General features: G+C 50.2%; 1 protein-coding gene across 2 annotated transcripts in view; it reads right to left on the reverse strand.

Moving 5' to 3' along the window:
- Nucleotides 1–221: 221 nt before the first annotated feature.
- CUNH19orf81 (chromosome unknown C19orf81 homolog) overlaps nucleotides 222–15728 on the reverse strand; it is a 24365-nt gene continuing 8858 nt past the window's right edge. Inside the window, exons 3-7 of one of the 2 annotated variants that reach the window (XR_003006321.1) lie at nucleotides 3142–3214; nucleotides 2918–3038; nucleotides 1608–1747; nucleotides 412–738; nucleotides 222–270 (exon numbers count right to left, since the gene is read on the reverse strand). Coding sequence is in view for 1 of the 2 variants with exons in the window: in XM_024768540.1 (XP_024624308.1) it covers nucleotides 543–738; nucleotides 1608–1747; nucleotides 2918–3038; nucleotides 3142–3214 (530 nt within the window). In the remaining variant the exon portion in view is untranslated. Of the gene's footprint in view, nucleotides 271–393; nucleotides 739–1607; nucleotides 1748–2917; nucleotides 3039–3141; nucleotides 3215–15728 lie in introns of those variants that run through there. The other variant, XM_024768540.1, reaches the window with a different exon arrangement.

Raw genomic sequence — 15728 nt, forward strand, 5'->3', positions numbered from 1 at the left:
AGAGGAACAATAACAAAGGAAAATACAAAAAAAAAACAGAAAACCTAGAACACACACAAAAAAATCCAGAAAAAAACCTGAAATAAAAGCCCGAGAATTGTCTTCCAAGGGGGGTGGGAGGAGGAAGAGGAGGGGGGCGGATGCGGACGTCTGGTTCTCGCTGGGACAAGGATCGCACGCGTTCAAAGCCCCGGCGCCCGGGTCTTCCCTCTCTCGGGCCTCAGAGTTCATCCCTCAAGGGATTGGGACCCAGGCGTCCATTTCCAGGCACTGGAGGAAGATTTGGGAGGCGGGATTATATCGTGGGGGTTCGTCCCTACCCCCCATCACCTCCCACCCCCTGACTCCCCACCAAGATTTTGCAGAGAGAAATGGCTTTTGTACCAGGTCATTCTTTATAATTAAACTCACAGTATCCACCCCCTCGAGCCGACCCCGCCTCCTTCCTGGGAAGGCAACGCCCCTTTCCTTCGGGATTCCGGGTGGGTCGCCCGAGCCCGCTGGGCGGTGCGCAGGCGCAGCCGGGGCCCGCCCCCAAAACGTCAGACTTCCTCGGTCGGCTCCGCCCCCAGAGCCTCGAGCATGCGCCGTCGGACCAGGGAGCGGCGCAGGTGCAGGCGGTAATCGCCCAGCAGCAGTTCGTCGTTGCGCACGAGAAGGTGCTGGAGCCCGCGGAGGCGGAGCCCCGAGCGCAGTAGGCGCGAGCGAGTCCGGAAGTCCGTGACCGTGATGAGCCACCTGCAAGGGGGCAAGGCCAAGAGGAGAGGGGCGGGGCGGAGACGGAAGGGGAATCGCTGGCTTTGATTGTCCCAGAGTCCCTGCCTGGTCCCTGTTCGTTTACCAACTCCAGTCCCTCAACCCGTCACTACATCCCTAAACTCTCCAACCCTGCACTCTCGCCGAGGTCAATCTGTACTTCTACCCTCACCTGGGTCAGTCTAGGTCCCGTCTTCTCTCTCAGCCTGGCTCTGTCGAGGCTCCATCTTTTTAAACCGCCGCTCCAGGGCCCTATCCTCATCCAGCAACTCCAGGTCCCGCCCCTTCAGTGTGGCTTTCAGGCCCGGCCCCGCGCCCAACTAGACCTCCAGGCCCACCGATCACTCTGGCCCCGTGCCTGCAAAGTGCTCAGTCCCGGCTACGCTCCCGCTCAGAGCTGTTTCCCATGCTCCGACCACACACCTCGGTCTTGCGCATCCCCGTCACCACCTGGGTCACTGAAAGTCCGGTTCCTTACTCCAAATCCCACCTTCTTTTCCGATCTCACCTGCCCCTGCCCCTTCACTGCGCCCACTCTCGCCTTAGCCCCTTCTCGGCTCTCACTCTCAGCGGGGTCTGGATCCTTATACCAACCACGCCATTCTCCGGGCGCTCCTGGCCCCGCTCCCTCACTGCCCTCACTTCTCCGCCCCGCCCCGCCCCTCACGGAGCTTACTGTTGGCCCACATCTCCTATTAGCTCCCGGCCACTCAGAGCCTCTGCCCCGCCCCGCCCCACCTCTCACCGCCTTCACTCCCCTCCCGGCTCCCCCATCGCGTTCACCGCGGTCCTGCCAGTTGCGGTGCTGCCCCTCCCGGTCGCTCCAGGCCCTGCCCCCGCCAAGGACTCACCGGTCCCGGCGCCCAGCAGTCCCACAGATGACGTTCACGTTCTCAAAGCGGATGCTCCTCACACGCCCGCTCTCCATGGCCCCGGGTAACTCGGCCTCCAGCGCCTCCAGCACCTCCAGGTGGGTAAGGTCCTCTTCGGGCTGGGGATGTCGGAGAGAGAACCTCGGTCAGTGACACTCGGAGTTCAGTCCGGGTGCAGAAGTCCCCACCCGAGACCCCACCTGCCGAACCTGCCAGAGCGGGGAGGATAGGAATCTTTCAGGTAGAAAGGCATCTACTGCTATTCAAGGTCATTCTCCAAAAAAAAAACCAGTTCTCACCAAACCGATTTGCCAAAAGTCAACGAACAGTTGACCGAATGATTCACCAATTTGGCCAACTTTGCCAATCTACTGAAAACTTTTCCAGCAACCTGCGTTGGATGGCGAGATTTGGGCAGCCCTTGAAGATTTCCGCAAGGATCTAAGCCGTAAATTTTTCCTTTTTTAGTCATATTAGCATTTTAAGAACTATTCGGTTCTCAAAAACTAAGGATCGTAGGAGGATTTGACATCTTGTCAATCTATTTTGCATTCAGAAACATATATTGATTATTAACCACGTCTTCAGTCTGAGATTACCGTGTCGAAGGCGATACCATATGTCATGACATATAAAATTGCTGAGAAACCACAGTGAAATCATGAAATTGGTCATCTCCAGGAAGGCAAGCCTTGGATGTGTATGTTGGGTGTGTGTGTGTGTGTGTCATGTTCAGAAACACAAAGAAGCGGAGCAATAGTGTGGGGATTGGTCCCATAAACAAGAACAGCAATCCCTGTGTTGAGGTCGAGTCACACAGATGAGCTGAGGGAACACTTCCGAGGCTTTTGCCTGGCAAGCCTTGTTTAATTCTCAAATGGGCGAGACCTTAATAGATACCTCCTCTGAGGCAGGAATGCCCAAAGGATCCATACACTGAATAACCATGTCACTGAATCTGTCAAACAACGGGCTTTTTGAAACGAATTTTTGCGATATCTGTAAATTTTACAGAATTTCATAATAGGTGGATTAGCAGGACTCCCTCTGTCCTCAGTATCCTCTCTCTCTGCCTCTCGGTCTCCCCTCTGGGATCAGCAGTGATAAATTTGATGACGAACCCTTTGACAAACTCACAATCAATTTTCAGCCACCTATCCTGGTGCCAAGCCCACAGCTGATAAGCTGCAGAGCCTGGATTCAACCCCTGTCCACCTCACTTCTGAGCTTGTGTCCTTCCCACCATGCCACCAGGGACCTGGGATCATGGGGGTGGGGGGGACACTCACTGAGGTCTCCACGCACAGACAGAGGGGCTGGGCAGCAGGTGGCATGGGGAACTTGCGGATGCATGGGAGCTCTCGGTCCAGCGCCTCGTATTCTGCAATGACCCGGCGTAGATACTGCTTCCTGGGAAGACAGCCAGTGGACAGGGACCTCCCAAAGTTAGGGGTCCAAGCCACCGCACTCAGAGGATCTGAGATCAGAAATCATGGGGCCAGGGACCACTCACGAGGATTTGACAGGTCTGCCCAGGCTCCGAGCCTGCGTCTCCTCTAGGGTCTCTAGGTCCACAAGAAGTGCTCCTGCGGATGGAAAACCCAGTATCAGCTGCCTTGAGCACTCCTCGCACATCATTCCACTTAGATAGCATCACCAAATGACTGTCCGTGCCACCCCCAGGATAGCTCTTATGCCAGTTGCTAAGCTATTGTCTCTCAGCCCCAAACTCCAACCTACACCACCCAGCTGTCCGATACCCCAGGGCTGGGACTCTACCAACCCCATTTCAACTCGGACAGTTGGGGTCCTGTTAGGCTCTGCGTAAAGGGGGTGCTAGTGGGAGACTGCAAGCCAGGAGGAAAAGGAAGGGACGTGCTCCTTTTTGCTTCCTATTTCCAATCAGCCCAGCCTAGCTTCTTCACTGCAGCAGCATTTGAATCTAGTTTATGGTTTTTCCAACACTCTCAGAACTGGCCTCTTGATTGGAACTTGATTCATAACAGCTTTCAAATATGGGCTCTTCTACACAACCCCTCCATCAACGAATTGGTCTCTTCTATGGTCAACTGCTAGTTGTCCCACATAATCCATTTCCCCTTTCTCTACAATCCTAGAGTTTTATCCAGCTGGAAACAACAGTTCCCAGCCTCCCTTGCAGCTAGGTGTGGCCACATGACCAAGTTCTCGCCAACACTGTTAGCAGAAGTGAGGGGTGCAACTTTGGAATCATTTGCTTAAGAGAAATTTTCTTGGCTTACACTCAGTGCCCCTTCCCTTGGACTGGAATATGGATGTAGCAATAAGCCAGCTTTGTTCTTGCTAGAGATGATGGAGCACCATGGGTCCCTGTATTCTCATGGGGCTGAGACATCCCACCCATCCAGACCACCTTCCTCCTCTTAAACGAGAGAGAAACCAACTGTTTTCTTAACGCCATTGAGTTTGAGGGTCTCTTTGTTACAGCAGCTGAAAAAAGCAATAAGCAACCCCTGACAGCCAGGAGCTGGCCTGGCACTCCCAGAGAGACCCTGGTGACCTCCCTTTGGACATAAGGAATTTCACAGAATTCCAAGAGCAGCCAAGGTCACTCTGTGACCATGATGGGCCAAGATAAAAATAAGACCCCTCTGGAGTCATGTCTCAACACAGCACAACGTCGACGCTGCCCAAACCACGAAACGGACCAAATATCCCCCTCTTGGCTCAGAGCTGAGGCTGCTTTTTTCCCAACCAGTGTTAGTGCCATTCTGATGGCTCTCGTGTCATGGACTTGCCTCTGCTTCCTGCCAGCATGTGATCCAGAGCAAAGCCTGCTTTCCAGGTTCCTCCCCAAGGCACCTAACTCAGCCCAGGTCTCTAAAAACCTCTTACTCAGACATTGATGTGTTACTGTCTCCCTCATTCAGTAAACTCAGTGGCGCGCTGGTAAATGTCCTCTCTCTCTCTCTCTCTCTCTCTCTCTCTCTCTCTCTCTCTCTCTCTCTCTCTCTCTCAGCATCTGCCTGTTTTCATGGTCTCAGTACTCTCACCCTGACCAATTTTATGCTACCCATGGTTTTCACAACCAGCTTGCAAAATTCACCACTCGGCTCTTGTGAGCTGGGACAGGCTGTCTCCAGCACAGGGCTGTGTCCCAGCTATGCTCCTATAGCGGTCTTTGGCTTCAGCACATCAACACAGCTCAGCTTGTACCACAGTAAGCCCCCCTCTCTGGTCCCTGTTCTTCCACCTCCCATCTGTCTTGGCAGGGCAGCTAGGGTGATCTTTTCGTCTCAGCACCACCAGAGGCTTCAAAACCACCGGAGGCTTCCTCTTGCCTTCAGGATAAAGTCCTCCCTGTGATGGGGACTCATTCCTCAATGTGTGGTCTGGGGAGCATTTCAGGGTCCACCCCAGACCTATTGGGTGAGAGTCTGCATTTTAGCAAGATCCCCTTTGAGAAGCACCTGCCCTGCGTGTGGTCACTCTGATAACCTCTCTGATCATTTTTCTCCAGCCATACTGGCCTCCCTTTCATCCCTCCAACATAGTAATCTCCTTCTCAAATCTGTCCACTTAACAATAACTACGTGTTTACAGCCCCCTTTAAAAAGCCAAGCACGTTTTAAAGTTTTTTTCCACTGAATCTTCAAAACAGCCTTCTGAGTGAGTGTAGTTTAACAAATGATGAAACGGAAGCACAGAGAACTTAAGTGACTTGCCCAAGGTCACACAGGCCAAGTGATAGAATCAGGATAAAAATCTAGGCACTGGATCCAGAATCTGTGTTCTCAATCCCCCAGTCTGCTGCTTCTCGCCCCACTATTGTCTAGACAACAGCTTCCTAACTTCTCAATATATATCTCTCTCTCCCTCTTCATTCACCCCATCAGAAGCATTTTGAAATGTAGATCTGACCACATAGCCATCTCCATTTCCTCAAAACCCTCCCAGGACTTCTCATTGTCATTGGGATAAATTAAGACCAAGATCACACATGACCAGACCCTGCTGATGTCTCAAGCCTGATCAGACACTACCGTCCTCCTCACTTGCTGCATTCCAGAAACATCACCCTTCTGTGACTTGAACTCTCCATGCTCCCTCCTGCCACAGGACCTTGACACATGCTGCGACTCCGCGTGGAACTCTCTTCCCCCTCACTCAGCTCATCAAGTCTCCCAAAGTGTGTCAACAGTTCCTGTCACGAACTCATGACACCATGTATTTGCTCTCATCACAGTTGCAATTTTACATTTACTTCTATGAGTCTCTAATTATAATGCGAGCAACATGAGGTCGGGGACTTGTCTTTCGCTCTTGACTGGCATCTAGCAAAGTGCCAGGCACCTAGCTGTAAGTATTTATTGAATAAAGACTGAAGGAATATAACCATCAAATGCAATATGTCAACTCTGGGTCTTAATTAAAACAAACCAACTGTGAAAAATAAAATTTTTAAATAATTAGGGAAATTTAAATATGCACTAGGTATGAGATGACATTCAAGAAAAATTGTGAATTTGTTAGGTGGAATTAATGGCATGGTCGGTCTGTTTTCTAAAAATCCTTAGCAGTTAGAAACACATGCTTAAGTATTTATGGGTGAAAAGGAATTATGTCTGGGATTTTCTTTAAAACAAATTTGTCCTATAGAATGTCCCCCCAGAAAGTGTGTATGTGTGGGTTGCTTAGATGAAACAAGATTAGCAAAATGTACATTGTCTCTATTTTTGTGTATGTTTGAAATTTTCCATAATAGAAAAAATCTTTTAAATGTCTATCACAAGTAACAGAAATAAAATTATATGCCCTGGAAATGTGTGTGAAATGACTAAAAAAACTGACTCTAGCAGCATCAAAGGCGTATGTTTAAAATGTAAATAAAACTGTTTCTCATGAAATGTGGCATTAGAAATAAAGATTTCTAAATTACAACCATGATTTTAATATATTTGTTTCAATGTATATGTGTAACTTAGTAAAGGTATAAATTTAAAAATAAATACTTATTGAATAATTGAGGAAACACGACACTTTCAAACTTCAACAGGCATCTCCAAGGCCTCCTATGTGCCTTGGAGAATGCTGCAGACCAAGAGATTAATGAGACCCCAGCCTGCCCTCCAAGAGCTTCCAGTCTGGTGGGGGAAGTGTTCACTGTAAAGGGCAATACTTGCTACAATGGACGTGTCACGAGGTGGAGAGGAAGCCCAGTCTGGGGGCAATCAGGGAAGGCTCCTTAGAGGAGGTGATGTCTACAGCAAGACTTAAGGGATAGGAGTGGGATAGGGAGGATGGGAGGGAGGCTCAAGAGGGCGGGGATATGGGGACATATGTACGCATATGGCTGATCCACTTTGATGTATAACAGAAACTAACACAGTACTGTGAAGCAATTATACTCCAATAAAGATCTATTTTTAAAAATAGTGAAAAAAAAAAGACTTAAGGGATAAAGGAGGAGTTTGCTAAATACAGAAATGGCAGAGAAGGAGATGTTTTATGCAGAGGGACCACGGGGTGGGGGCGGGGGGTGGGTGCTAAGGTCTTTAAGCAAAAGAGAATATTCCCAGAATTCTCTTCAGGTCCAAGGCTAAGGAGTGCTTATTGCAATTGTAGGTTATTAATTATTTGTGAGATAGTGTGTTTCATGTCTGTCCTCCTTGCATGAGAACCAGCTGGGTCATTTCATTCATTACTATAGGCAAAACACTTGGGACCCACAGGCTTTCTAATGGCCTAAGCCAAAGTTTGCAACCTGACAAGCTAAAAATGTTATTGGTTCCAAAACACCACAAAGAAAACAGCAAAAACTGAAATGAACAAATATCGATCTGCAAAACGAGCCAACTGGTCAACTCAATTTCACTCATCTTTTCTGGAGCTATACATAAAGTATACTTATCAGATGGGTGCCTCCGTCTAGGTTAGAGATGATGTGGGGTGGGGCGTCTCCAAATGAAAGAGGTCTTCAAAGACACTAAAAGAGACCTGAGGACAGAGAAACTGTCTGTTTTGCCACTAGAGCATTCGCTATGCCTAGCCTAGCACCTGGCACAGAAGAGGTGCTTATAGCCGACACCTAGAAAGGAGACCCCCTCAGCCATTCCCAACCTTCTTCCTCCATTTGAGGAGTGTTCATTCCCCACCCATGCAACCAGGTGAGGCTCACCAAGCCCCAGTATCCTCAGGGATATCCCATCCAGTGCAAAGCAATGTCTTCTGACCCTTACTGCTCATCGTAATTACCTGGCAAGCATTCAAAAACTATAGTTGCTGACAAAGGATTAATCTCCAAAATTTATAAGCAGATCATGCAGATCAGCTCAGTGCTTTGTGACCGCCTGGAGGGGTGGGATAGGGAGGGTGGGAGGGAGGGAGACGCAAGAGATATGGGAGCATATGTATATGTATAACTGATTCACTTTGTTATAAAGCAGAAACTAACACACCATTGTAAAGCAATTATACTCCAACAAAGATGTAAAAATAAATTAATTAATTAAAAAACAAAACAAAACTATAGTTGCTAGGTCCCCCAGAACTAGAGATTCTGGTTAATTGGGACCTGAAGTAGGATTAGGTATAGGTTTTTTAAAAAAGTTTCTCCCACCTGATGTGTAGCCCCACTGACTAAAATAATCATGATAATCTCGTTCCTTTTGCCAGGGATTGAGACAAGAGTGAGTGGATGACTTAGTGCTGGCCAATGAGATGTGAGGAGAGGTTATCTGGGGTTCTTAAAGTGAAGACCTCTGGAAGTGATGCCTGAAACTGTGGCAGCCATTTTGTAACCATGAGGTATGCAAGCTGGTGTGCAAAGGGGATATATCCCAGACCAAAAAGCAGGGACATAGAAACTGGCTTCTCGGTGACATTCACTGAGCTGCTGACCCAACCAAACACAAACCCTGATCCACCTCTGGGCTTCTCTTTGAGTGAGACAATGACTTTCCTATTTTTATACTGCATTAAGTCCAATTTTCTATCCCCTGCTAGCCAAATGAATCCTCACCAAGATATTACTTGAGAAGTGTCGAGTGAGTGAATGAATGAATGAGCTGTGCTAAAGTAGAGTGGAAGTAGGGAATCCTGGAAGATGAGCCTGTCAGCTAGCGTCAGGCCACACAGGGCCTCAAACAAAAGCTTTAGGGGCTAAGACTCTATCCTGGGAGTGATGGACAACGTGGGAGAGCTGTGAGCAAGGGAGAGACGGGGTTAGTGCCGGGTGTCAGAAAGGCTCCTCTGGCGCTATGTGGGGGATGGGCTGGAGGGGAGAAACTGGAGACCAGGGAGTTACGTGGACAAAGGGTCCAATGGGAGAGGACAAGACCTGAGCTGGGGCTGTGGGAAAAGAGAAGTAGGGACAGAGCAGAGAGAGTAAGCAGGAAGATGGGGCTGGGACTGATGGCTGTGGAGGTAATGCGAGTGGGGGAACAATGCCTGGCGTCTAGACTGGGCTGGCAGTAGCACCATTCAAACATGGGAAGCAGGGAGGAGGAGTGGCTTTGGGAGACGACGCTGAGGTCAGTGTGGGAGACAACGAGAGTGTGAGGGACCGGGGCAGGGAGTCTATGGGGGATAATGGCCTCAGAAGAGTTGTTACGGCCCCAGAGGTTCATGGGAAATGTAGTTCTGGGTCCAGAACATTGGTCAGGGAATTGAAAGGCCTCATGGGAAATGTAGTTTGAGGTCTAAAGGGTACTGCTCAGGAATCTGATAGACGTAAGAATTTGGGGTAGCTCTTTCTATGGAGGGCTAGTGACTCACTTAAGGTCACACTGAAAGCCAGGGCTGTGACACAGTGCTCATTGGAAGGACCCCACCCGCCCAACCCCACACTTGACAGACACGATTCAGTACCTGCCTCCCTGTGCATGCTGGGGTTGCCCATGGTGGAGGAGCAGAGGGGCTCCACCTCGTGTTGCATCCTGAGAAGGTGGGTAGGGGTTGTCTCAGGAGGATGGGAAGAAGAGCTATGACCGGGTCACCCACCCCAGCTCCTTCTCCCCGCTGCTGCTTCCTCCTTCTTGTCTTTGAAGCCCCGGGGAAAAAAAATATGGAAGGCTGAGACCACATGGAAATCCAGTTTCCCTTAACCTCTGGGAGTCCCTGTGTGCCCCAATTATTTCTTTCCCACTTTCCTGCCTCCTCCTCCATGTCTCCCAGTCTCCTCGAGTTATTTCCCCCACCCCTCTCTCTGCCCCACTCCCTCCCTCCCTCTCTCCCCATCTCTCCTCCACTCTTTCCCTTGATTTCTCTGTCCTCTTTCTCCCCACATCTCTCCCCTTCCCTTGTTCCATCTCCCCAGTCTCCTCCATCAGTTTCCCCAACATCTCCCCAGCCCCCCGTCCCTCTCTCTCTTCATAGTTTTCTGCCTCTCTCTAACCCTATCACCCAATCTCTGTCTCCCTACCTCTCTCCCCATCTCTCTTCTCTCATGGCTGCCTCTGCTGGGCTCCTTGGCTTCCCTCCCTCTGTCATCCCTTTTCTGTTCCCACTTGCCCTCCACTCATCCGTGTTTCACACAGGAACTGGTTAGGTACAGGTGAGATTCAAACAGAAACTGGGTTCTATATGGGGGAGGGAAAGGTGAGCAGGGGGCCTGGTTGCCATGGTACCTCCAGTGGATGGGGGAGGGGCTGGGGGCTCCTGACCCCAAGGGCAGGAGTGAAGGAGTTTAGCCACAGAGGTGCCCACTGGGCATCCCTTCTTTGTGTCTGCAGAGCTCTCAGCAGGAACCACGGGAGAGGAGCGCAGACTTTTTCAGTTACTTTGTCTATCTTCCCAGTCTGTCTCTGTTACCTGTATCTCTAGTCTTCTCTCGAATTCATCTGGTCTCTGCCTTAACTGTCAATTATTCCTGCTTGATAAACATTGATTCCCTGCTTGTTATGCAGTAGCACCTAGATTTTCTGAGTCATTTGTTCAGGGATGAGCTTAAAAATCAACGTAGGATACAGATTCAACCCTTGCACTTTTGCCGGACCTGTTACCAAAGAGGATCTTTCTTTTTCCAGTGAGGTTGCCAGGCCGGTCGCAGCCTAGGTTGGAGCTGCTGGGGACCATCACATCGCCACACGGGGAGAGAGCCTGCCTGAACGCAAGGACAACACGAGGAAAGCAGAAACCAAAGATGCAGACAGATTCCTGAAGATGATTGAGGACACCTAGATCTAGCTGTCCCTCAAGCCCTCATCCACCCAGTTAATTCCCTCTTATGCTCAGGTTATTTGCGTTTCTGTCATCGGCAATTGCAACAGTCCAGACTTAAATGGACTAATTTCCAGACCCAGTTCCTCTGTGGCCCTGACTCCCTGTTGGCATATCCTTATGTCTTTTTCTCTCCCATCAAGCTGTCCTTCACTTCCAGTTGCCAAGTCCATCCCCATAGGACAGGAGACATCTTTCATCCTCATGACCACAGGCACACCTAGCCCCTATAGCCCATCAGTCTTCAAACTCTACCCCTTCTGCCATTCCCACAGCCCGACACCCACTCAGGTTTCAAGGTCTTCTCCTTCCTGGACCCTCGCCCCAGACTCCTTCTTGCCCTCACATCCTCCAGTCTCTCCCCCCTCATTCCCCTCCCACAAGGTTTCAGAGGGGTCTTTCTGCACTTGGAGATGACCCTGCCCCTCCCCTGCTCTCAGCCCTCCCATGGCTCCGAACTGCATAACCTGGTCCCAGCTTCCTCTCTCACCTCATACCTTCAAACGTTCTTCAGTCACCTTTTATTAATTACTTTATTTAATTAATCCCTCCCACCCCTCACTCCTGTCTCCACTCTCCACATGCTGCCTTCTGCCCTTTTCCTGGTGCCCAAACGCCCTCATCCTTTCATAAGAAGCACAAGTGCCCCCTCCTCCAGGAAGCCTTCTCTGACTCCTCCTCCTACCAGTTTTGTGTTTTCTGTCTCCATCCTCTGCACGTTCTTTATCTGCTCTTTTTTTTTTTTTCAGACCTCTGAACACTGTGCACTCTGCCTGTCTTGCTCAGGAATTTGGGTCTGTGTCTGCCTCCCACTCCAGACCAAGGGCCCCTGACTCATCTCTGGCTCTCCAGCATCAGGAAAGTGTGGAACATGTATGTTGAATGAATAAACAAGTGACGATTTCCCTCTATCACTGTGACTCACACTCAGTACCCCCTAAGCCCACTGCCCTGTGTCTCTTGGTCTGCATGAGGTAACATAGGATGAAGAGACTATGGACTCTGGAGTCAAACAGGCTAGCATCAAACGCCATGGCCGGGCTGTGCAAACTTGGGCAAATGTCTTTCCCTCTCTGAGCCTTGGTTTTCTCATCTCTTACCAATAATGCTGCCTTGAAGGGCTAATGGTGCTTAAATAAAGCAAGATACAGCAAAGCCCCCGCATGTGAGCCAGGCACACAGGAGGCACTCAGTTGAAGTTTGCTCCCTTTCCAGAGTTCTTTATCTCTGTGACCAGCTTTAGCTGCCTCTTCTGGACCTCTCTCTTCTTCCTTCTTTGGGTGTCTTTGTCTCTCCCTCTCTCTCTCTCTCTGCATCTGTGTGTGTGTATGTGTGTGTGTGTATGTGTGTCTCTCTCTTTTTCCCTCTGGTGTCTTGGTCCTTTAAGTTCCCATCTCTCTGTGTCTCCATTATTTTTCTCCCTCTCTCTACCTGTCTCTGGAACCCTTCCTCATCTCTCTGTCTGAATTTGAATTTCTATATCACGTGCCTCTGACTTTCTTTGTCTCTCATTCTCTATGTCTCTATACCTTTCTGCATGTCTCTATCTCTGTCTCTGTCTGTGTGTGTGTGTGTCTCTCTCTGTGTCCATCACTTTATTTTGCCATCTCTCTGTTTCTCTCTATCTCTCTACCTCCTTCCCGGTCTTTCTGCCTTAGCCCCACCTGCCTCCCTCTGCCACTCACCCCAACTCTCTTGGGTCATCCCTGTCCCACCCCCTGGCCTGGCATGCAGCCCGGGACACAAATCCCTGAATCAGCATTTTCCTTCTATTCCAGAAATTATGTCAGCGCTGCAGTGGGGGGGCAGGGGGGGGCTGCTTGTAGCTCAGGTTAGAGGGTTTGCCTCCCTGCATCCTCAACCACACGGGCCATGGCCAGCTTGGTCCACCTCTGTTCTTGGTGTTTGTTCTCCCAGGGGAGCACCAGGAGAAGAGGTGAATCTGTGTTTACACACAATGTGCATGTCTCTGGGTGTGTGTCTGCGTTTGTTTGCAGGCACATTTGTGTGTGAATCTGTAGGTACTTTGCAAACTCATCTGTTCACTCCTGCATGGATGCATGCATCCATCCATCCAACGATCCACTCATCCACTCATTCAGCTACCATCCGCTCATCCACCCATCCACCCATCCAACTCATACATACATACATACACTTCTCTATTTATCCATCCACTTGTTCATTCATTCAACCAACCAATACTTATTGAGTGCCTACTGTGTGCCAGGCACCATGTCAGGCAGCGGGGACACAGCTGTAAACAAAAGTACTACCCCCAGGGGCTTCCCTGGTGGCACAGTGGTTGAGAGCCCGCCTGCTGATGCAGCGGACACGGTTCGTGCCCCGGTCCAGGAGGATCCCACATGCCGCGGAGCGGCTGGGCCCGTGAGCCATGGCCGCTGAGCCTGTGCGTCCGGAGCCTGTGCTCCGCAACGGGAGAGGCCACAACAGTGAGAGGCCCGCGTACCGCACACACATACACACACACAAAAGTGCTACCCCCATGGAGCTTATGTGTTCATCAGTCCTCCTCCATGTGCCAAACTCGCTCCTACCCCAGGCTTTGCGTGGACTGTTCCCTCTCCCTGGAGCAGTCCTCTCCCCTCCCCCATCTTCACCTGGCTTATGCCAACTCAAATGTCACTTGCTCAGAGAAGCCTTGCATTGACCTCCTTCCCACACACACAGCACCCTGGACTTTCCTTCCTAACATTGATACCCATATGGAGTTATTTAATGATCACCCGTCTCCACCACTAGACCGTGAGTCCTCCCAAGGCTGGGATTTTTGTCTGCTTTGTTCCCAGCCAAATCCTTGGTGCCTAGAACAGTGCCTGGCAGTCAGTAGCTGCTCAGTAAGTATCTATCAAATTGGGTGTGTGGATTGAATTGAACGAATGTCTCTGTCTCCTGGTTCCCTGTGCAGTGCTCCGGGCTCTTCTACACCCCTGGTGGTGATGACAGGCAAGGTCCTCAAACTTCCTGTATGCAAACAACGTAGTGGCTGAACGCAAGGAGTCTAGAGTCAGACCACGTGGCTTTGAATCTCAACTCTGACACCTCCCTGCTGTGTGACCTTGGGCAGGGAACTTCCCCTCTCTGAGCCTCAATTTCCTCACCTGTAAAATGCAGTGAAGGAGTCCATGAGCAAATGCATGTCATTACTAATTATGACAACAGTAAACATTAACCATTTTCTCTAAGCACCTCTGGTGAATTTAATTCAATCCTCAAAATAACTTAATGAGGTGGGTTTCAAAAAAAGATTACCCTCCCAATAAAAAGAAATTAGAAAAAAAAAGATTACCCTCATTTACAGATGGGGAAACTGAGGCACCAAGCATGTACGTTATTCACCCAAGGCCACAACTGATGAAAGAGCTGGGATTTGAACTCAGGTACCCCACTTTCAAAGTCACACACACAACCAATGCACTACAGCTATTCCTTGATACCCAAGTGCCTCTTTGGGAACATGTCATGGGAGTCTGGCAAGCCCATCTGTGTGCACATCTCTGACAGTATGCATTGCTGCATACTCCTTCTGTGTGTCTCTCCCTGTGGAACACAGCTGCCTGTGGACCCTGGGCGGAGGTCTGGCTGTGAGAGTGGTATTTGGGGTGCCTGCACCTGTGTGCACATATCTGTGGGTGCACCACCACCCCCATGCAAGCTTCCCTGGGTGCAAATGTAGGTCCATCCGGGAGAATACAAGAAGCACTGAGGATAGGATTCAGAGTGAACCCGGAGGCATTTCTGGGGCATTCAAAAGTATGATGGTGACTGCAACGTGTATACATAGGCAGCAGTTGGGCGGATTATCTAATTAAAGGTGGGGGGCCTAGGGGACTCCTCTTAAAGTGTTTGCAGAAGAAGCAGCTATTTTTTACTTAGAGATTTATATGGGTGTCACTAGGAGGCAGGGGGCAGCACTGAGGAAGACTGGGGGTGGTGAGGGGGCTCCAAGTCACCCCTACGGGCTGCCACTGAAACCAGGTAGCTCTGGATCCTCTTCAAGGGATTTAACCTCTGTGGGCCTCAGTTGTCTCTTCTGTGAAATGGGAATAACATAATTCCCCCCATCTCAGAGGGCCAAAGTGAAGATCAACTCAGAGAATGCTTTCAAAGCACTTAGCCCAGTGCCCAGATCACAGTGACAATTGTCATTCACGGCTATTACTATACCGGTAAAGGTATACTTGCTGTTTTTAAAAAGTATTCATTAAGCACCTACTTGGTGTCAATGCTCTCCCTCTATATTGACTGTTTTTTCAAACCTCTGGGTCCCTTAGGAAACAGGTTTATTGTCTATATTTTGTTGATGAGGAAACGAACTCAAAGCAAAGAGTGCAAGGTCACAAAAGCAGTGCCTGGCGCTCAGTAGATGCTCAGCAAGTATCTGAGAATCTACTCAGGAGCCGGCCCAGGAAGGACTGAAATCCAGGTCCTTGCTTCTACCTCCACTTCGGGCTGAGACTCAGGACCACTGATTCTGAGGCTCTGCCTCCCCCGCCCACCACCATCCCTCAGAGTTCCTCGGCTGGGAGGACTGGAAGTCCTGGGTCCTGCGGAGAAGGGGGCTGGGGAGTTGGGACTCCTGGGTCCCCAAGGGAGAAGGGAACAGAAGGGGTGGATTCCTGGATCTGAGAATGGAGGGAGTTGGAAGCTCAGTACCCTGGGTCCTGGGGGAAGAGATGACTGGGGTCCCTGACTTCTCTGAGAGAGAAGGGGGTGAGGTCCAGGACCCCTGGATCCTGGGGGAGCAGAGGGTCATGATCTCAGATCTCTGCATCCTCGTCTGTGGAAGTACGCTGCGTCTCAGACGCCTCGGTCTCGAGAAATCTCCCTTCTTCCTCGCTGCGGCCGCGCTATTTGGGCTTTGAAGCCGCAGGTTCCCAG

Source organism: Neophocaena asiaeorientalis, unplaced genomic scaffold, assembly GCF_003031525.2.
Source record: "Neophocaena asiaeorientalis asiaeorientalis breed wild unplaced genomic scaffold, Neophocaena_asiaeorientalis_V1.1 scaffold629, whole genome shotgun sequence".
NCBI lineage: Eukaryota > Metazoa > Chordata > Mammalia > Artiodactyla > Phocoenidae > Neophocaena > Neophocaena asiaeorientalis.